Here is a 21,451-nt window from a genome sequence, read left to right as displayed (position 1 = left end):
TTCCCTGTCAATCACCCCTCATTTTAAATGGGACTTGCTTCCAAGGGATTGTGGCAACCCTGAGTCCCTCAGTTGTGCTCAGGGCTGGTGGTCCTTCCCAGGTGAGCCTGCCCACCTGGCCAGTGGTCATGTTAGCCTGGTCTGGGGTCTTTGCTCCAGCCGGTTACTCTTTCCGAAGTGGCCACCCCACTCCGTGAGCACCTAACCCTCAGCACCCCACCCCCAACTGGCCCACTGGTTTGGTCACAGACACACACAATCTGGGCACAGAAGCAGGAGACAGCGTCCCACCAGCTGGGGACAAAGCCATTGGCAACATCACGACTTTTATTTGTGGTGCCTGTGCTTTATCTTGAAAATACCTTCTCCCCCTCCCCAGACAATGGGTGAGGAGGGGGCAGCAAAAAATAGAAGACGTCCCTCCTTATTGCACATGGACCCTATATACAGGCCCACCTGGCGGAGGCCGGTGGGTCTCTTGGCACACTGCTGGATCCCTGCTCGGGAGGGGGAGAGTGCTGGGGTGGCATCACACGTGAGGTGGGGACCACCGGGACAGCCACTCTGGTCCTGACTACTACCCTGGCAATTCTTGGTCCTGTGTCCTTCCTGGTCCCATTTCTGGCCCCAGTCCCCTCTTGGCAACATCCCCCTGCCTGGCTCAGCCTCCCACCTCCATCCTGGCCTCAGATGGCCCCCTTGGCTCCTGGGAACTCTGAGCTTCCCTCCCAGTCTTGAGGCCCCAAGAGGCAGTATGGCTTCTCAGTGACTTCCCCTGGAGCCCTGTCACTCGTGTTCACTCGGGGAAGGGTGCGTGTGGCAGAAGCAGCTGTATAAATACGGGTGCGGGAAAAGTCCTCCAAGTCACTTGGACAGTTTGCTAATGACCCGGATCAGTGCTGCGTTCTCGTCCTTGAGCCGCTGGTTGTCAGCCCGGAGATCAGACAAGGCCTGGGTATGGAACAGAATCAGCGGGCAGCCCTGGGCAGGCTGTGACCCGCCCACAGCATCCCAGCACCCACCTTCAGCTCCTCCTCCAGCTCCGCAGCCTTCCGCTCCAGGGCCCTGCGCTCCTGGAATCAGCAGGCAAGGTCAGAAGCCAGTGGGCTGAGAACTCAGGGCGGGGCAGACAAGGGGGCAGGTTGGTGTGGCCCTCCTGGTCCAGACCCACAGGGGTTAAGGCTGGGGACACAGTAGCTCCCACCCCAGCTGCCCCCACTCACAAATCTCTCCAGCTCCAGGAGGGCCGGCCTCTCAGCAAAGCGTTCCTGCCGCTGGCCAGAACAGAGAGAAGGCACAGGGTCAGGAAGACAGAGGGCCTGCTGTGGTGAGGACAGTGCAGGATGCTGGCCCAGACCTTCCTGTCCTGAGGTCAGACGGAAGCCAGGGACATGTAGGCCCAGATGGAACCCCGAGCTGTAGCTCAGGCCCTCGGCCCAGAGGCCCAGTCCTGGGTGCGATGGTCCCTGCTGCTGCAGCCTGGCACTCTCACCTGCGTGGCCCGCTCCAGCTCCACCTTGAGCTGTGCCAGCCGCAGTGTGGTCTCAGTCAGGGCCTCACGAAGGCGCTCGTTCTCCCTGCGCAGCTCTGCATACAGCTGGGGACAAGGAGAGGGCCAGCAAGGTCAGGGCTGGGGGCCAGGGAAGGGCAGGGCCTCCAGCAGGTGGAGCTTCGAACAGGGCCAGGGCCAGGGCGGAGGGCAGGTGAACACATGTGGGGTGGTTCTCGCACCTTCCTGAATCCCCCCTCAGGCTCTTCGGCCTCGGGCTTGGGCTCCAGGTGGAGGTCACGCTGCACGCGCTGCCTGCGGGCTGAGGGGCCGCCATCGGGAATACTGGAATGGGAGGCGGGGCGGGCGTCACAGGCTTTGTGGTCACAGGTCACCAAGGCGCAGCCCGCAGACAGCCCGCATCCGCCCAGCCCCGCCCACCAGCGCGTACCTGCACTCGGGGCTGCCGTCTGCCGGCTCCGCCTCCTCCCCCTGAGGAAGGGCGAGGGGGGTTCAACCGGACATGGAGGGGGCACCGCCCGCCCGCCCCCAGGTCCACCTGAGCGCCCTCACCTCCGCGGGGTCCCTTCGCTCCTTGCCGACCTTCGGGTAGTCCCTGGCTGCCCGTGGTCCCTGACCCTGCCCGTCGGGCGCCTCTGCTGGGGAGGGGCAGGAATCAGCCCAGAAGCCTCTGCAGGAGCCCCCCCCCAGGTGAGGAGCCCCCGCGGTGAGAGGCGCCCTGGGTTCCGCCCCAGGAAGCACGAAGGCCAGGGGGAAGAGCGCAGGTGGCCAGCGGGAAGCAGAACTCACCTCTCTGGGCAGGGCCCTCTGAGTCCTCCACTCCAGGGACTCGGGGCCTGGGGGACGGGGCAGGCTCCTACCGGGGAAGGGGTGGGAGTTGGCTGGATGCGTCTGCACCGCCCTCTGCCGCCCACTGCCACCCGCCAGGGCCCACCCTGCTCACCAGGCCGGGCAGGGGCGACTGCTCTGGCTCTGGGGCCCTCCCTGCCGCCTTCTCAGCTTCCTTTAGGTCTGTCAGAGTCACACCCTGGCAGAGAGAAGGGAGAGTGGGCCCCAGCACCCGCCCCCACCCCTCAGGCCCCAGGGGCTCAGACCCCAGCCCTCCTCCCGCAGCCCCAGGCCCGGAGCACAGTCGGCCCCCGACACCTGGGTGGACCTCCGAGACTGGCGCATGAGGCGGGACCGAGCCTTCCGCTGGGACTCAGACTCCTCATCCCGCACAGGCATCTGGTAGGACCTGCGTGAAGGACCCGACCTCAGGGAGCATTCCTTGGAGCTGTCCCCTTCCCTCTCCAGGCGTCAAGTATGGAGGACTTCCCAACAAGCCCTGGGACTTGGTGTCCCTCAGAGCCCCCAGAGCCCGCGGCTCCTGGGCAATGTACTTTTCCCCCTCGCAGGGCTCCCTGCCCTGGCCCCTCTACCTTCTACGGTCCCGGGAGTCGGCTGGGGATGCGGCAGAGGCTGCAGGGACATGTGGCTTCACTGGGGATCCAGGCTCTCTCCTGCAGGAGGGAGAGGAGTTACTGAGGAAGGAGGAAGCTGGGCAGCCCCAGGCCATGTGAATCCATTCCCTCCCCAAGGACTACTCCAGTGGAGTCAAGAGCCCAGTCATGGCGGCTGGGACACGCCACTCTGAGCAGGGGCACCAGGCAGGTGACAGCACAAAAGCGGAGCAAAAGCTGAGCAGCTGCACTGGATGAAAGAGACAGGGGAGGACCAGGAAGGACTCAGGTAGAGGGGACATGCGAAGAGAGACCCCAAGGGGAGGGGAGGAAGCCCCAGTATGTGAGGGGAGACAGAGCAAAGGCCCTGGAGCAGGAGAGGGAGAGGCCAGCAGGTCACAGTGGACCTCAAGTTCTGAGCTTGTACTTGACTTGCCAAAGGGAACCGAGGCAGTGTTGGGGAGGAGAAAAAGTAGCCCCAGGGAGCCAATGGACTTGCTCAGGATGCTGCTGCCAGGCCTGGGACCCAGACCTGCTGTCCCCCCGCCCAGGGTCCCCTGGAGCTCACAGTGGAGAGGGCTCTGGCACCTTCCGTGAGGGAGTCAGGGGAATTCTGGCAAGACGAGGCTCTGTGGCCTGCAGAGAGAGGAGGAGAGCAAGAGAGGGTATCTCCTGGGGAGGCAGGGCCGTCCCTGCCCACCTCACTTGCCTACCTGAGCAGTGGTCCCTTCCAGCTGGGAGGAGGAGGCCGACCGCTGCAGCCCGGCCCCAGGGGCTGCCTCGGCTCCCCGCCGTTCCGGGGGACCCAGAGCACCAGAGCTCCCTGTCTTCTGCAGGTGAAAGCGCCTGGAGAAGGGGGTCTCTTCGGGTGGCTGGGCGAAGAAGGAGGTCTGGGTTATGGAGAAAGACCCCTCTCCTCAGAGGCTCCCAGTGCTGACCCCAGGAAGTCCACGACAAACCCCCACTCCCACCAGCTCTGGAGGAGCCACCAGAAAAGGCACTCAGTTGTCCAGGATGTGTGGACAGTCTCAACCCACCCACTCTGCCCAGAGGCCAACAGGCTTTATGGCCTCCCAGGACCTCTGGACACCCACACTAACCAGAGGGCTCGTAGGGCTAGGTGGAGGTGGGGAGGACACGCCATTGAGGGTTCTGGGTTCTGTAGGGGGTGGCTCTGTGGTGTGGGAACATGGGTGGAAGTTACACAATTACCAGCTGCTGATAATCCGAGATCCAAGCCCCTCCTCCCTCAGACCCAGGGGTCCAGGCCCAGCCTCCTCCCTCAGGCCCAGGGTCCAGGCCCAGCCCCCTCCCTCAGACCCAGGGTCCAGGCCCAGCCCTCCTCCCTCAGACCCAGGGGTCCAGGCCCAGCCTCCTCCCTCAGACCCAGGGTCCAGGTCCAGCCTCCTCCCTCAGACCCAGGGTGCAGGCCCAGCCTCCCCCCTCAGACCCAGGGTCCAGGCCCAGCCCCCCCCCTCAGACCCAGGGTCCAGGCCCAGCCTCCTCCCTCAGACCCAGGGTCCAGGCCCAGCCCCCTCCCTCAGACCCAGGGTCCAGGCCCAGCCTCCTCCCTCAGACCCAGGGTCCAGGCCCAGCCTCCTCCCTCAGACCCAGGGTCCAGCCCCAGCCTCCTCCCTCAGACTCAGGGTCCAGGCCCAGCCCTCCTCCCTCATACTCAGGGTCCAGCCCCAGCCTCCTCCCTCAGACCCAGGGTCCAGGCCCAGACTCCTCCCTCATACTCAGGGTCCAGGCCCAGCCCTCCTCCCTCATACTCAGGGTCCAGCCCCAGCCTCCTCCCTCATACTCAGGGTCCAGGCCCAGACTCCTCCCTCATACTCAGGGTCCAGGCCCAGCCCTCCTCCCTCAGACCCAGGGTCCAGCCCCAGCCTCCTCCCTCATACTCAGGGTCCAGCCCCAGCCTCCTCCCTCATACTCAGGGTCCAGGCCCAGACTCCTCCCTCATACTCAGGGTCCAGGCCCAGCCCTCCTCCCTCAGACCCAGGGTCCAGCCCCAGCCTCCTCCCTCAGACCCAGGGTCCAGCCCCAGCCTCCTCCCTCAGACCCAGGGTCCAGGCCCAGCCTCCTCCCTCAGACCCAGGGTGCAGGCCCAGCCCTCCTCCCTCAGACCCAGGGTGCAGGCCCAGCCTCCCCCCTCAGACCCAGGGTCCAGGCCCAGCCCTCCTCCCTCAGACCCAGGGTGCAGGCCCAGCCCTCCTCCCTCAGACCCAGGGTCCAGGCCCAGCCTCCTCCCTCAGACCCAGGGTCCAGGCCCAGCCCTCCTCCCTCAGACCCAGGGTGCAGGCCCAGCCTCCCCCCTCAGACCCAGGGTCCAGGCCCAGCCTCCTCCCTCAGACCCAGGGTCCAGGCCCAGCCCTCCTCCCTCAGACCCGGGGTCCAGGCCCAGCCTCCTCCCTCAGACCCAGGGTCCAGGCCCAGCCTCCTCCCTCAGACCCAGGATCCAGGTCCAGTCTCCTCCCTCACACCCAGGGTCCAGGCCCAGCCTCCCCCCTCAGACCCAGGGTGCAGGCCCAGCCTCCCCCCTCAGACCCAGGGGTCTAGTCTACGGCCCCACCTGTGAGGCCTTCTCCCTCATCCTCGTCCCGGATGGGAGGCCCCCCTGTCCCACGGGGCCTGCGCTCCTTGGACAGATCCTGGAGGGAGATCTTCTCACGGCTGCTCAGGCGACACACAGAGCTCCTGGGGATAGGAGAAGGTGTGGGTGACCGCGCCCTGGGGGCCGTCCTCCCCTGGGGCTCGTCCTCCCCTGGGGCTCCTCTGCCTACCTCCTGTGCTTGGTGCTGGAGGGCACCTGGGGCTCTTGGCCCCTGCTCTGAGATGCCTCCTTTTGGTTCCGAAGCTGCAAGGAGGGAAGGAGACTGCTGGGAGATGGTGCTGGCTGGCCCTGTGCCGCACCTCCCAACCCGAGGGCCACCACAGAGCCATGGTCCCAGTGGTGCCAGGGGCATCTCATGCAGGGTGCACCAACCACAGAGAGCTGTTTCTTGGGCAGTGGAGGATCTGTGATTTATTCAAGTGGCCTACACCTGGCCAAGCAGCACCTGAAGAGGAGGTGCCCTGGTCCAGCAGACCAGAGCTGCCACAGGCAGGTGCTGACACCTGTCCTCATGTGCACCCACCCCAGGATTAGCCTCCAGTCTCCAGAAAGGGGACTTTCTGGCTCCCAGGGACACCTGCTCAACCCTTCTCCCTGTCCTCACACACCAGGACACTAGCCCAACCCTTGCTGCCCCCAGGATGGATAGGTAGTCCTGGCCCCCAGCTCAGGGCTTGCCCCAGGGACAGCCCTGGTGAGCAGAGGACAGAGCATCCCAGGCTGCTGTTGTCCTCCTCTGCACCTTCATCCAGGGGAAGTGCTGAGTGCTCCAGGGGCTGTCCTCCAGAAAGTGTTCCCCAGCACCCCAGGCCCGTGCCCAGGCCACCTGGCATCCCACAGTGGCCCACGCCTCCTCTGCACTGTATCCCAGCAATGAGGCCCGCCCGGGGCTGGCTGGGGACAACTGGGGTGACGGGCCTCAGAGCTGGCCCTGAGCAAGGCATACAGCCCCCACAGCATCCCTCTGCCTGCCACTAGGTAGCAGGAAGCACTGTGCCCCTCACCCCCCTCCTCTAGCTGCAGCTGTGCCCCATTCACAGTCCTCTGCTGGAGCTGGGTCACCAGGCAGGAAGAGCACTCTGTGGCAGAGAGTGTCAGGGCACAAGGCGGTCCTCGCCAGCCGCCTCCCTGGAGCTGCTGGGAAAGGAGGGACCTGGCCTGAGACTTACGTCCTCCTGTTTCCGGGCCAGCTCCTCCAGCAGGCTCAGCACTTCCTCATCAGCCAGGTCACAGGGTCGCTGCCCCTGGGTGGGGGTAGGAGAGGGACAGATGACAAATGAGGGGCAGGCACCTCTCTCCCACCCCACCCGCCACCGCCTGGGCACTGGCCTCACCGCATGGGTCAGCGAGTCCATGCCACCACCGTGCTCGGCCAGCAGGCGGCAGGCGTCCTCCACGCCCCAGTGGGCTGCTGCGTGCAGAGGAGTCCAGCCATCCCCATCCCGGAGCTCTGGGTCGTAGCCTGCCTGCAGGAGCAGCCTGGGGACAGGGAGGCTGGGGTCAAGGACCACAGTGGGATGTCTGGGCTAAGGGCTGACAAGCCAGCTGTGCTGTGGCCATGGTACCAGTCCGTACTATATCCCAGCACTCCTGGATCCACTGGGGAACAGCCACTGCCCAGGCTTCTCCCGCCAAAGAACCCTGGGCCACCCACCCTGGCCAGCCTCTGGAGCCTGGTTCTCATGCCCAGAGAGGAAACTTTTCAGGTCAGCTGGTATGGGATCCAGGGGCAGCCCCAGAGGAGGTGGGTGCAAGGCTCCCCCTTTCAGGCCTCCAGCCTGTGAAGAAGAGGAGACCCCCCCAAAGGGGCCATCTCGGGGCCTGAATGCTGGGACCACATTGGCTTGGGCAGTGGTGCTCAGTGGTGTGATGCTCACACACCACACGGCTGGAGGCTCCACTGGATGCCATGGCTTAGGGGTAGGGCAGGGCCGCTCATATCCCACCAGGTGCAGGAGTCCCCCTGGCTGCAGAATAGCCTGGCCCAGCAACTCCTGGCCAAGCCAGCTCACCAGCGAAGGGTCATGTCCCCAACAGCTCAGTCAGGGGCACAGGCAGGACTGTGAGTCCAGAGGATGCCTCAAATTCAAAATAGGGTAGGAGGAGCCTAGTTTGAGGGAGCTGGAGCTCGAGTCTGTCGTAAGAAAGGCAGGTGGGGATGACCCCCGGTGGCTGGACTCCAGGTACTCTGTGGGCCCTGCCAACTCTGCCACTTGCCTCCCGCAGGCTGTATTGGACCCCCGGCTTCCGTGTCTCCATGCACCTGTGCCTTGGGCCTGCACTGGCTGTCCGCCCACTTGGAGCCTGTGCTGGGGCCTACAGCAGGCAACCCCTCTCACCAGCTGCCTCCTGACCATCAAATCCCACGCAGGCCTCTCCCATTGCACTCATCTTCCCTGTCCCTAGTCTACACTTCCAAGTCACGGCCATCAACTGGGATGCTGCCACCCCCAGAGGACATGGGACAGTGTCCAGAGCCACTTCTCACACCTGGGGGATGTGCTTCTGGCATCTCGTGGGCTAGGATGCAGCTTAACATGCTACAGAGCACAGGAAGGCCCCAGAGCAGAAAGGTGCAACCCACCACGTCTCCCCAGCAGGCCCAGATCTGTCCCATCACTGTGCCCCCAGCACCTAACAGGTATCAGAGACAAGCTTACTGCTACTCTCCACTTGTCCTTTTGGTTTAGCAACACTGTGAACTGAACCAAGGGCCTCATGCACGCTAGGCCAGCACTATACCACTGAGCTACACCTTACACCTCAGCCCTTTCTTTCCACTTTGAGACAGAGTCTGGCTAAGTTACAAAGGCTAGCCTCAAATTTGTGATTCTCCTGCCTCAGTCTCCTGGGCAGCTGGGATCACAGGCACGTGTTACAAACACGTGTTTGTCTTGTAGTGAGAAATTGTAACACAACTTTCACAGTGCCTGAGAGAATAAGGGGACACACTTCTGGGACACGGAAGGTCTAACAGCACACTTACATGGTCACCATGAGCCCAGCACAAATGCCACACCTGGTAGTGCAGTTCTTGCCCAGCTTACACACCCTGGTATAATTCAAATACCACAAACTCAACAGCTGGGTCATACAGGGTCCATTTTCTTTTCTTTTTTATTTTTTGGTACTGGGAATTGAACTCATGGGCACCTGACCACCGAGCCACATCCCCAGCCCCATTTGTGTGTGTGTGTATTTTGAATTGAGACAGAGTCTCACTGAGTTGCTTGGCACCTCGCCATTGCTAAGGCTGACTCTAAACTCGAGATCCTCCTGTCTCAGCCTCCCCAGGAGCTGGGATTACAGGTGTGTGCCACGCGCCTGGCTCGGATTTAGTTTTCTGGCCATAGTGCGATTAAGCCAGGGGATCAGTAATGAAATGATAATTAGAAATTTCCACAAACTTGAAAATTAAGGACCCACTTCTAAATCCACAGATCAAAGAAGAAAGATCACAGATGTTAAAGTTCACAGCGAATAACAATGAAAAGACCACGGTGCAGCTCAGCGGTGTTCAGGGGGAACTCGAAGGTGCGGCTTAGAAGTCGCAAAGAAAAGTACAGCAGCACAGGAGCCAGAGATGGCAGAGGGCTGCAGCTGGCTCACCTCATCACCTCAATGTAGCCCTTGGCGGCGGCCACGTGCAGGGCGGAGGCCCCCGTGCGGGGATGCCGGGCCTCGGGCATGGCGCCCCCATTCAGCCAGCACCTGGTGTCATGGAGCAGCAACTCCTCCTCGGCCCGCTTGGCTGCCTCCACATCCACACCTGGAGCACGAGAAGGGGTAACAGGTGGGCCTGTGCCTGTGCGTGGCCGCACTGCGGGCTGGCCACAGATCAGCTGGAAGGGCCAGCCCTGTGTGCCCCCAGGGTCTCTGGCATGCTGCTGAGCGCCTGGGCCTTCTCCCATCCTGTCAGGGAGCCGCCTTCACTCTTCACGAAGGAAAACCCTGCGCTCACTGAGCAAACCCAGGCTTGGCAGGCACCCACCCTGCATCACCGCAACCCCACCCGAGACCTACCCTAGACCCGAGCACAGCGGGTAGGAGTGTGACACCAAGCAGATCACCACACACTGAGCACATGCCCCGCTGCTCACTGCCCGAAACTGCACTGCCCACCAACAGGTAGAGCAGACAGCTGCTAATACAGGCACAGGCTCCTGAGGCCAGAACACTGAAAAGCTAGCTGCGTATCGCTCCAGGCAGGCTCAAGGGGCTGAGCTGACCCACCGTTCGCTGTCAAGAGCACCTCCGGAGATGGGAGGCGAACAGGTATCTTTCTGGGGACTATTTCTTCCCTGGGACTATCCTGGCCTATTGTGTGTGGTTGCAGTGCTGGGGTGGAACCCAGGACCTCACTCACTAGCCACTGCTCTCCCACTGAGCCATATCCCAGCCCTCTTACCTTCCAATTGTGCAATTTTTGTTACCAAGATGCTGCACTGAGCCGACAGCCTCAGATAGCTACTGAGCCCTTGCAATGCAGCTAGTTTAAATGGAGATGTGTTGGAAGTGTAAAGTGCCTGCTGGATTTTGACATATGGAAAAAAGAAAGTAAGGTGACCACTCCATGAAGTTTTTCTTTTTTGCAGTACCAGGGATTGAACTTGGCACTCGACCACTGAGCCACATCCCCAGCCCTACTTTGTATTTTATTTAGAGACAGGGTCTCACTGAGATGCTTAGTGCCTCTCCATTGCTGAGGCTGGCTTTGAACTCACTATCCTCCTGCTTCAGCCTCCCAAGCCGTTGGGAGGTGTGCACCATCATACCCAGTGGCTCATGAAGTTTTTTTAAAAACTGATTACAGGGGCTGGGGATGTGGCTCAAGCGGTGGCGCGCTCGCCTGGCATGCATGCGGCCCGGGTTTGATCCTCAGCACCACATACAAACAAAGATGTTGTGTCCGCCGAAAACTAAAAAATAAATATTAAAAAATTCTCTCTCTTAAAAAAACGTAAAACTAAAAAAAAAAACTGATTACAAGATGTAACAATATTTTGGGTATACTGAACTAAATAAGCATTTCTTTATTTAGGCATTCGGGTTTGAGCCCAGGGGCACTTAACCACATTTCCAGCTGTACGTATGTATTTTGTTACCAGGATTAAACCCAGAGCACTTAACCACTGAGCCACATCCCCATCCTTTTTTATTTTTAGATACTGGGTCTCACTAAGTACTAAAAATGGCTTTGAACTCACGATCCTCCTGCCCCAGCCTCCTGAACCGCTGGGATTACGGGTGTGTGCCACTGTGCCCAGCTCTTTTTGAGACAGGCTCTCACTAAATTGCTGAGGCTGGTTTTAAACTTTCATTCCTCCCATCTCAACTTCCCAAATTGCTAGGTTTACAACTGTGGCTACTGCACCTGGCTTGTTTACTTCTGAAGCAAGGAACCTAGGGTACAATGCATGCTAGGCAAGCAGTCTACCACTCAGTACATCCCTAGCCCTAAGTAAAATAAATTATTAATGTTTTTTTTTTTTCTTTGCAGTGCTGGGGATTGAACCACTGAGCTATGTCCTCAAACCTTTTTATATTTTGAGACAGGGTCTTACTAAATTGCCTAGGCTGGCCTTGAATTTGCAATCTTCTTGCCTCAGCCTTCCAAAATCCTGGGATTATAGGTCTGTACCTCCACGCCTGGCACCCCAGTTTCTTTTTATTGTTAAAAATGCATCAACTTAAAATTTTAGTCTTTTGGTCACTACATTGCATTTCCCCTGGATGGCAATTGCAAAGAACCCTCATGTACCACTACCAGCTTAAAAAGTAAATATTACAGTGGGGCATGGTGGTACACTCATGTAATCCCAGTGACTCTGGAGGCTGAGGCAGGAGGATCACAAGTCCACAGCCAGCCATGGCCCTAAGACCTTGTCTCGAAAAAGAAAACCATTAACACAGAATGTTAATGGTTAAGCACCCCTGGGTTCAATCCCCAGTACCAAAAATATAAATATCACAGAGCCAACATGAGGGCTGTGTGCCTTATCCCAATCTCACTCCACTCCCTCTGGTCCCCGAGTTCGCCACAATGAATATATGCTGTTGCTTGTGCCCTGACTACATATGGCAAACTTCTGCCATAAACCAATAAATGGGATACAACACATGCAATCCTGGAAACTGTGATACTGTCCTGGTCCTACGGAGGCTAAATCCACCTAGGCTCTCGGTCTCAGCTCCAAGATGGTCAGTTGGGCCTTCTGGGTGGCTTGCAGGGACAGTGACTTCAGGCCTGTCTCCTTGGCTAGAGCATCTGGTGCCTGGAGGGTCCTGGAGAACACTGGGGTGACACTGGACACACCCTCTTGCCCCACCCCTTCCTCAGTGGAGCCCCCTGTTGGGGCACAAGTTCTCCCACAGGGAGGGGAAGGCGGAGTTCACTTTCTACTTGGCCAGCAGCGTGCCAAGCACAAGCGTGCACACGTGTGCATGTGTCGCCTTCTCCAACTCACTCTGCTCCCCCAACCTTTGCTGAGGTGTTGGTGAGGTCTCTTGCTTTGCGTTGGCAAACTGTGGTCTGCAGGCGCGGGCACCCGTTTTGTTTTTCACTTCTCATGGTGGTGGTAAAATAAACAAGACAAAACACACCATTTCCCTATTTGAAAGGTCAAAGTCCTTTGGGGATATCCACCAAGTGTGCAACCAGTGCTACTACCCAGGCCTGAGCGTTCTGGTCATCCCAGATGGAAACCAAAGGCCCACTTGTGCCTCCCGAGACCCCACTGCGCCTCAGCACCTCCACAGCCAGCCTGTTCAAGAGGCCACCTATGTTTGCAGGTGGAGTCTTAGCGGCACACAGCCACCCATGCCTGTTCTTTCTCACATGACCCAGGCCCTCTTCCCTCTGCAGCAGCTGGGGGACCAGTCAAGACATCAGTCCTGGAATGTCTACTGTCCAGTCCTTTTCAGAAAAGGTCTGCTGTCCCCTGCTCAGATCACCCACTGGTAGGTCACTGCTTCATCCATTCTGTCTTTAGAGTGGGCTCGAGCCTCTCGGCACTGCCAAAAATACTAGAATGACTTTTTTTAAATGTTTTAATTTTTTGAGATAGGGTGTTGCAAAAGCTGGCCTTGAACTTGTAATCCTCCTGCCTCAGCCTCCCCAGACACTGGGGTTACAGACAGGCATCACCATGCCCAGCTCTGATTTTTCTGGGGAGGGTTTTTGTTTTTGTTTGTATTAGGGATTGAACCCAGGGACGCTTAACCACTGAGCCAATCAACAGCCCTTTTTACTTTTTGAGAGAGGGTGTCGATAAGTTGATGAGGCTGCTTTTGAACACAGGATGCTCCTGCCTCAACCTCCCTGAGCTGCCAGGGTTATAGGCGTGACCACCACGCCTAGCTGGCAGGGGATTCAAGGTTACCCACAGAAGTGGAAATCACACGGGACTGTCTGTGGACTGGGCTCATTTTACTGGCTGCCCTCAGGTCTCAGCCTTGCTGTAGCCATGTCAAGAGTTCCCATGGTGTGAATGGGTCACATTTCATCTATCCACCGCCAGGTCCCTCAGGGCTGTGCTGTGAACGCAGTGTCTGCACCATTTTTCTGATTTGCACCAGGGTGAACACCCTGCCTGCCTCAGCACTCCACTCCCTGGACCAGGGGCCTGAGGTAAGCTGGCCTAGGCCCCTGCTGTCAGAACCCCCAATGCACAGCAGCCCCAGAGAGGGGAACAGGGAAGGGGACGGCTGCCTAGGACAGAAGGAGCTGTCAGGAGGACCAGTCCCCAGGGGATTCTCCATCTCCTGGATGCTGAGGCCCAGCAGGAGGGACAAAAGCCTCTTTGCAGCTGGGGTGCAGGCTGCAATCCAGGCCTTGCAACTGTCAGCAGAGGCCCTGACACTTGGGGGCTGTGGTCTTGGGGTAGCATCCCAGCCCAGCCCCCGTAGCTGAGGTCCTTCCAGTAGTGCCACTGTCCTTTGTTCCTGGCTAATCCTACAAGCCAACATTTCCCAACCATATATCGTTACTCAGCCTCTCCTTTGCCCCACAGCAATGGAGTGTGGGCCCCTCTGAGAAGCTAGGGTCAACGACAACTTCTGCCATTTCTTCAGATAACACAGAATGTTGGATGTTCATGCCCCACCCCACCCCCAGGTCTGGGGACTCCAGGTGAAGACCTACAAGAGGTGTGCAGTGACTGTCCTTGTTGGAGATGCCAGCTGCGTTATCAGGCGCCAAGAGTTCAATCTGCAGCAGTCTCAAAGTGGCTCAAAAATGGGATGAAGAGAGGGAGAAAAGGAAAAAAAAGAAATGCGTTTATGTCTCTATGTATGGGAAGAAGGAAGTGAGAAGGAGGATGGGGAGGGGAGTGTGAGCATGCACGCCATCAGAGGACCCTCAACACTGGACCCCACCTGGGAATGCCCAAGAGGGGCATCCACTCAGAAAGCAGGCTAGTGGGTGCCTAGGGCTTGGGGTGGAGCTGGAGGAGGGCTAAGGCCTGTGGGGTTCCTCTCATGGTACTGACTGCACGACTCTGAATGTACTAAAAACCACTGAATTGTGCATTTCAAATGGATAGATTACAGGATATGTGAATTATTTCTTTAAAAACTGCTTTTAAAACAGTGACTATGAGCAGAGGTTACGCGGGCATTCATCACACTACTGGTACAACTTCTGTGAGAATTAAATTTTTCTAAAATAAAGTAAGGAGACGGGAGGGGAGAGCCCAGTTCTGCAGCTGACGATATGGCCTCCCCCACTGAGCCCCAAGGGCAGCTCCCAACCTCCCATGGCCTCCATCCCACCTGCTTAACATGCCAGCGCCCAGCCCATAGGCCTCTCTACCCAGGCAGAGACGTGCAAGGCAGACGAGCCGGGAATCTGGGCACCACCTCCAGCTTCTGCTCCTCGCCAGCCTCCCTTACCTCCCAAATGGTCCTCCAGACCCACAGGTAGCACTGTGCCCGTACTGGGCCCTGACAAGGTGACAGGTGCACTGTCCCTGCTTTATGAACTAAAAAAGCCGAGCTTCAGGAACACTGGAGTCAAACAGCTGGCCACACATGGCACTGGGAACCAAGCCCAGTCAGGCTGCAGAAGCCACACTTGCAACCAGGGCTCCTCCAGGGGCATACCACAGGTGTCCCCTGCCCCCAGGGACCAAAATGGGCTGCTCAGCATCCCCCCTCAACATGCTCCTGGAAATCCTTGCCTCTATCCCTGAACTGGGGAGCTGTGGCCACTCAGTTTACACCAGCCAGCCCCTGAACACACTTCTCAGGAAGATGAGGTGCTGGCACCCTCACCTAGCCCTGGAGAACCTTTCTAAGCAGGCCACCCCCTCCCTAGAGACACAAGTGCTACCACACAGAGACTGAAGAGGCTCCTGAACCCCACTGGAAGAACCCAGGGTACACAACACTCAGACCTCAGGGGAGACCAGTGCCCAAAGACCCCTGTAGGCCTCTGCTCCCCTTCAGAAAACACACCACCTCTGGCTCTCATGCAGCCAACAAGGGGGTGTGCTCTCTCGTGCACAGCAACCTGGGGGATCTCCCCAAGCACAAGCACTAAACCCACCACTTCACAAACAGGAGACAGAGGCACAGAAATGCCAGAGAAGCCTGGAGGTGGGCTGGGCCTTCACCCAGGCAGCCTGATACGGCAGCACTCGACCTGCATCTAACAGAGGCCCACCTCGGTGGGCGATCTCCGCCTTCAGCAGCCCCTCCATGGCGTCCGACTCGGCCAGGTCCAGGGGCAGGTCACCATCACTGTTGACGGCGGCAATGTTGGCCCCATGGCTCAGAAGGTACCTGGAGGCAAGGGCAGGTCAGGGCGGCCAGGTCTGGGCCCACCACCCAGTCCAGGTCCTGCCCACCCCCTGCCTCACCTGGCAATGTCCAGGTACCCACAGGAGGCAGCCACGTGCAGGGGTGTCCAGCCCTCATTGTCCGCCTGGTTCACAGTGGCACCCTGCTCCACTAGGAAGCGCACCACCTCCAGGTTCTCGTCGATGCAGGCCTGGGGTGGGGACAAACCCATCAGTTGGGCCTCACCTTGTCCTGCATGGAGGCCCAGCAAGGCAGGACTCCTGAAAAGGACCACGAAGCAGACCCAGGGGTCCAGTGAACGTGGCCCTGGAGAAAAGGGCCCTGATGGCCACTTGCACAAGTCCTGAGGCTCCTCTGGTCACCCAGCCGTTTAAGACATCCCTGGCTACCCCATGGTTAGGCCAGCTGGGTGTCCAGAGTTCAGTGGAGACAAGAGGACTTCAGCAGCCTGAACAGGACCCAGATAGAGAAGGGACAGGATACCACATCCTGTACGGAACGCCTCGATGGCACTGTGACAGAGCACAATCCACACTCACTACCTGCAAGACAGGGCTTCCCATGTTCTAACAGATGAGGCCTAGCCAGGCTGGAGAACACTTGGCAGCAGACCCTCCAGGGACTGTCCTTGAGGGGAGCCAGGACTCTGCAAGGCTGGTAAAGTCACCACATCCCCAAGACAACCAGGTTCGAGGGCAAGATTCCCACAAGGGGCATGTTCCCTGTGCGTAAGGCCCAAGCAGACGGCCCTCCGGCAGCCAGAGGCCTACTGTGCACTCGGCCATCCTTTCTGATCCTCCTGCCCTGAGCAATTGAAAGCTCAGGGAAACCAGAGCCCGCACCAAGTCAGCACAGCACAGAGGGCCAGAGGAGGGAGTGGGGCTGGAGTCCATGTGGATGTGGGTGAGCACTGGGACCTGAACTGGGTTCAAAGGAAAGGGGATGGGCATGAACTCTTTGAGTCCTCAGAATAAATTAACCCTCCAACTCCCTCTTCTCCCAAACTACCCATCTGAAGAAAGGGGAGGCAGCTATGAGGGCCAAGAGCATGAAGTCATGGAAACTCAGGCTGCAAGAGGGGGGCCACATGTGCCCTGGGAACGGGATGAACTCTGGGCTCCGTTTATTTCCACCCGGTTGTCATGGTGATGGGAGGGGGGGGCAAGGAGGGAGATGGGTCTTTCCCTTTCAAGGACCTGGCCAGGGACAGGCATCCATGTGAAAGATGCCTGAGGCCTGGGCACCAAGGACCTAGAATCAGGCCCAGCTCCTCCTCCCTCAGAACCCGGGGTCCAGGCCCAGCCTCCTCCCTCAGAACCCGGGGTCCAGGCCCAGCCTCCTCCCTCAGACCCAGGGTCCAGGCCCAGCCCCCTCCCTCAGACCCAGGGTCCAGGCCCAGCCTCCTCCCTCAGACCCAGGGTCCAGGCCCAGCCTCCTCCCTCAGACCCGGGGGTCCAGCCCAGCCTCCTCCCTCAGACCCGGGGGTCCAGGCCCAGCCTCCTCCCTCAGACCCGGGGTCCAAGCCCAGCCTCCTCCCTCAGACCCGGGGTCCAGGCCCAGCCTCCTCCCTCAGACCCGGGGTCCAAGCCCAGCCTCCTCCCTCAGACCCAGGGGTCCAGCCCAGCCTCCGCCCTCAGACCCGGGGTCCAGGCCCCAGTCTCTCCCAGCTCAGACCTAAGAATCCTGGCTTGCAGCCCTACTGCTCCAGACCCACTGGTGCACAAGCAGTGAGGGGGAGGAGAGGACCAGTCTGGCCCACCCTGAGGCAGGACTGAGGCGGGAGCACTCAAGGAACATAGCCGGCCAGGTAGTGGGGGTTTGGGACCAGGCTCAGGAAGGAATCAGCCCAGGTGGAAAAACTAGCTCAAACTCTGGAGTCACCAGGTTATTCCTGGTGCTAACACCAGGCCAGTCCCAGGAAGCTGGTCCCCCACACCCAGGCCTGATGGAACCTCAGCTCTCACTGGCCTCCATGCTGAGCGTGACTCCCCATTCCTCAGACCACCCAGTCCTTCAGGCCTCCTGCAAAGCCCGGAGGGGAGGGGAGGCTCGCCAGGGCTCACAGCGGAGGAGACTTGTCTAGGAGGCCACCTGGTGGGAAAGGACAGAGGGACCCTCTGAGTCCAAGTAAAGGAGGTTGCCTGGGGCCTGGGGGATGCAGAGGAAAGGGGCTCAGGAGCCCTTGCATGGAAGCTCCAAGAGGAGCCAGGGCATGGGAGACGGAGAAGGAAGGGACACTTCAGTGCCTGAACCCTTCTCCTGGCCTGGTAAAGAACTCAGACCCGGGGCAGGGAGCCTGCTCCAGAGAAGGAAAATGTCCCACACAGCACTGGGGCTTCCGCAGGCAAGGAAGGCGCAGCATCTCCCCAGGGGACACCTGTGACATGCCAGACACACCAGCCCCAAGAAGGGAGCTCTCCATACATGAGCTCCCCCAACCCTAACCTCCTGGGGAGGGGCTGAGGGAGGCACAGAGGGGAAAGGCTCTCGGGGCTGGATCAGCATGCAGGCCTGCGCGGGGCTGCTCTGGCTCTTCCTGGGAGTCTGAGAAGGTCTGGCGGAGCCTCCCAGCTCCATGCCCCACCTCAGCCACGCTTTCTTTCCAGGGTCTCCTCTGCTTTCTTCAGTAACCAAACTACAGGGGGCTTAGCAAGGGGAAAAAGCGGAGAAAGGGGAGATGGGCTCTGCCCCCAGAGAAGGAAGCTGCAGCCAGGAGGGGGTGCTGAACAGTTCAGGAGCCCAGAAGGAAGGACTGGGGACGGGGCGTTCTGTGCCAATCCTGCTCCTGGTGGCACCAACATGAGTGATACAGAAGCAAACAGAACCAGAGAAAACCCTGGGAACATAAAGTGGCACTAGCTCTAAGACACAGGCAGCAAGCAGGGTGTCTTTAAGGGGACAAGGGGCTCTGGAGGGGGAGGCTCCAGAACCCCTGGGGAGGTGACTTGACACCAGGGTTCGAAGCCTTCAAAGGGGGAAGCTGCCCAAATGAAGAAAGTGAGAGGTGACCCAAATCCACAGAAGGGGAGGGTGTCTGGGCAAAAAGACCAAGAGAATAGAGAAGGAGCTCAAAGTCAGAAGTGGGATGCTTTGAGGGTGCCCAAGGAAAGGGGAGAACGCAGAGGACAAACACCCCAACAGAAGGCCCAGCTGGGAGGAAAAGGGAAAAGGAAGAGAGAAACTGTTAACAGAGTCCCAGGGTACAGCAGATATGGGAGGTAACCCTACAAGGGAAGATGTGCCTCGAGGAACAAGGTACAGAACTTAGAAGCCAATGGCCGAGAGGGATGATCCTAGGGCAGCAACGGCAAAGGAAAGAAGGAGTGTGGCAGAGGTGCAGCCTGACGGTGGCACTGAAGGATCTGAGCCTAGCCAAGGGGGTGGCCAGGCCAGGCGTCGCAGAAGGAAGGAAGCACAGGCCCACGACAGAGGGGGATGCAGCTCCGTGGAAGTAGGACCTGCCTTGAAAAGGGAAACTGGGCCAGCGTAGGCATGGAAGCCAGCAGACCTGCAAAACTAAGCGGTACACGTAGGAAAGTGATGGCAGACTAGATGGCAGAGAGGTGGCACCGGTGGAGGTGGCACAGACGAGTGAAAGGCGCGCGGGGTCGGCAAGAGGGCAATGGTGCGACCCGCCAGACTGAGCTGTCAGAGATGGCTCACGTCCTGCGGAGGACCGCGCAAGGTGTCAGGGGCCAGGCCAGCGAAAGCTACTCAGCACAGGGACTAGGAAGCTAGAGGCGGGCCGGCGAGTCGGGCCGGCAAAGCAGGCCGGAAGATGGGGCAGCAGAAGACTGAAAAGCCAGTGCCGGGGACAGCGGTGGCTCGGGCCCGGGAGGGAGGACGCCAGGGCGGCGCAGACGAGGGCGGGCGCTGACCTGGTGCAGGGCGCTGATGCCGTCGGCGTTAGTGGAGTCGAGCACTGCGCGGGCGGGCGGCGGGGCGGCAGGGTCGGGCTCGGCGCCGGGGCCCGGGTCCGCCGCGCGCAGCATCAGGCGCGCTTCGTCCAGGTCTCCGCCCGCGCAGGCCGCCAGGAACTCGGCGGCGCGCTCGAAGCGGACGGTGCGGGCGCGCCGCTCTGCAGGGCCCGGCTCGGAGCCCGCCCGCGCCCCCCACTGCCGCAGCTGCTCCTGCCGGCGCTCGCGGGCCGCCGCCGCCGCCCCCGGGCCCGCCGCCGGGCCGTCCTCCCCCGACATCGCGCCGCCCGCCCGCCCAGCGAGCGAGCGAGCGAGCGCTCTGCACCTAACAGCCGCCGCCGCCGCCGCCGCCGCCGCCCGCCCCGGGGGCCGCCGGGAACTGCCGTTCGCCGCGCTCCGCCTGAGGACCTCCGGGCCCGCCCGGCGCGCTGACGTCTCGACGCCGTCCCAGGGCGCGCAGGGAAACGGAGTTCGCAGTGCGGGGAAGCCAAACGCCCGAGGGGAAGGGGCGGGGAAGAAGCGGGCCGCGGGGATCGCTGGGAAAAGGAGTCCCTGGCGCAAATTGGTCGGCTTGCTGTACGCGGAGGTACGCTGGGAAGTCGCGGCTCCCAGGCGTCAAACGGGATCCGCCTGGAGGAAGGCGTGCACCGTGGAACGCTGGGAAACGGACTCTACTGGCTAAAGGGTGCCCCACGGCATCCTGGGAAGCGTAGTGTGAGATATAAAGGGACAAAGGCCGGGGATTCTCCGCTCACTCCCCACCCGCCGGCGCGCTGACGGGCTAGCTTTATAATTCAACAACTTCTCTTTCTTATGGGCCTTTATTTATCCGGGCCTGAGGGACGGGGAGATGGCAGCGTCCTGAAAGACAGAACTAGCGTGGACAATCACGACACCGACTTTCCACATACAACTTTCTTAATCTTCCTCCTTCCATAGAAATACGCTCAGGAGGGCAGGGGCTTTTGTCTTGAGTGGGTGCTATTGAGTCTCAGTGGCTAGAACTGAGCTCACAGTCCGCGAGGGAAAAAAAACTTGAATGAATGGACTCCCTAGGCCGTGGGAAACGCCGGGGCGCGTGGGAAATTGAGTCTTCAATCCGGAAATCATTTAAAGGCAAAGCACCCCAACTTGCCACGGGGTGGGTGGGGGAGCGCGCCTCGGGCATGCCGGGGAGTAAGACTTCAGTGTGAAAATTAGGGCGCTGGGCTAAAAGCCAGGAGGACACTGGGAAATGTAGGCCTCAGGGCCACGCCCCGAGAAGTCCCCAGTCCGCACCCTAGGCACACTAGGCACTGAGGGGCCCTGCAGGTCAGCGACCCCTCCAGCGCTCCCGGCCACGGAGCCCTCCCGGGGGTGTAGTCCCAGCTCCCCCGCTCTAGTTGCACGGTGAGATTTGTAGTCCGGAACAAAGTGCTTTAGTGGACTTGGAAAGCCGGTGGGGTTTTTGTTGTTGTTGTTTTTTAATATTTTTTTAGATGCTGATGAACGTTTATTTTATTCATTTATTTATATGTGGAGCTGAGAATTGCACCTAGTGCCTCACACATGCCAGGAAGCGCTCTGTCACTGAGCCACAACCCCAGCCCGGTTTCTGGTTTTTGGTACTGGGGATTGAACTCAAGGACGCTAAACCACTGAGCCACATCACCAGCCCTTTGTTAATGTCTTTTTGTTTTTTGGTTTTTGGGTTTTGTTTTTTTTGTTTTTTTTTTTTGTTTTTTGTTTTTTGTTTTGAGACAGAGTCTTGCTAAGTTGCTGAGGCTGGCCTTGAACTTGTGAACCTACTAACTCAACCTCGACAGTCTGGATTTATAGGCACAGGCCACTGCACCCGACTTGGGCAATGGTCTTAATAGTAGACCCAAGACAGAAGCATAGCTTGGTGTTAAATATCCCGCACCCAAATCCAAACTAGGAAGGATATGAACACTTTGATATAGGAACACAAAAAAGCTGCCAAAATCTGGACAGAGGTGATAAACTTTTTCCCAAGGACACTGGAGCAGCATGTCCACTATGAAATCCTTTAGCTTATGCAGAGACGCTACTGATGCCATGAGGCTGGGAATGGCAGGCCGTAGATACAAAGAGTCAGTCCCACGGATCTTGAGTAGTAGTGGAGGAACCCCAACCTCCTTTCCTCAGGTTAGCAAGAAGTAAATCG

The 21,451-nt window shown here is 59.5% G+C and overlaps 1 protein-coding gene across 5 annotated transcripts; it reads right to left on the bottom strand.

Moving 5' to 3' along the window:
* Positions 1-309: 309 nt before the first annotated feature.
* Positions 310-19,655, bottom strand: Ppp1r12c (protein phosphatase 1 regulatory subunit 12C). Of its 5 annotated transcripts, none has more exons than XM_077105855.1 (22): positions 19,246-19,653; positions 15,427-15,557; positions 15,231-15,349; positions 9,176-9,335; positions 6,901-7,045; positions 6,736-6,810; positions 5,736-5,809; positions 5,525-5,649; positions 4,053-4,126; positions 3,666-3,842; positions 3,521-3,588; positions 2,932-3,012; positions 2,657-2,747; positions 2,454-2,537; positions 2,300-2,366; positions 2,063-2,148; positions 1,941-1,981; positions 1,732-1,834; positions 1,493-1,597; positions 1,224-1,274; positions 1,023-1,073; positions 310-951 (listed from the first exon to the last, which is right to left on the bottom strand). In XM_077105855.1, the coding sequence occupies exons 1-22, from the start codon at positions 19,561-19,563 to the stop codon at positions 865-867; spliced, it is 2,313 nt and encodes a 770-aa protein (XP_076961970.1). In that variant the 5' UTR covers positions 19,564-19,653; the 3' UTR covers positions 310-864. The 5 variants fall into 5 exon arrangements, 4 of the variants coding, with proteins under 4 accessions (XP_076961970.1, XP_076961971.1, XP_076961972.1 ...); XM_077105856.1 differs by having other exon boundaries at positions 2,063-2,145; XM_077105857.1 differs by having other exon boundaries at positions 3,666-3,824; positions 19,246-19,652.
* Between the last annotated feature and the right edge of the window lie 1,796 nt (positions 19,656-21,451).

Source organism: Callospermophilus lateralis, chromosome 18 (genome assembly GCF_048772815.1).
Source record: "Callospermophilus lateralis isolate mCalLat2 chromosome 18, mCalLat2.hap1, whole genome shotgun sequence".
Classification (NCBI taxonomy): Eukaryota; Metazoa; Chordata; class Mammalia; order Rodentia; family Sciuridae; genus Callospermophilus; species Callospermophilus lateralis.
The sequence above is the reverse complement of the archived record's forward strand: the minus strand, read 5'-3'. Positions and strand labels throughout refer to the sequence as shown.

What these genes read in the sequence shown, in the direction of transcription:
- Ppp1r12c (XM_077105855.1), bottom strand. Translation starts at nt 19,563, where the DNA reads ATGTCGGGGGAGGACGGCCCGGCGGCGGGCCCGGGGGCGGCGGCGGCG. An exon ending in GGCTACATTGAGGTGATGAG is followed by an intron (nt 7,046 to 9,175) that starts GTGAGCCAGCTG and finishes CCCTGTCCCCAG; the next exon opens with GCTGCTCCTGCAGGCAGGCT. An exon ending in AGCTGGAGGAGGAGCTGAAG is followed by an intron (nt 952 to 1,022) that starts GTGGGTGCTGGG and finishes TTCCATACCCAG; the next exon opens with GCCTTGTCTGATCTCCGGGC.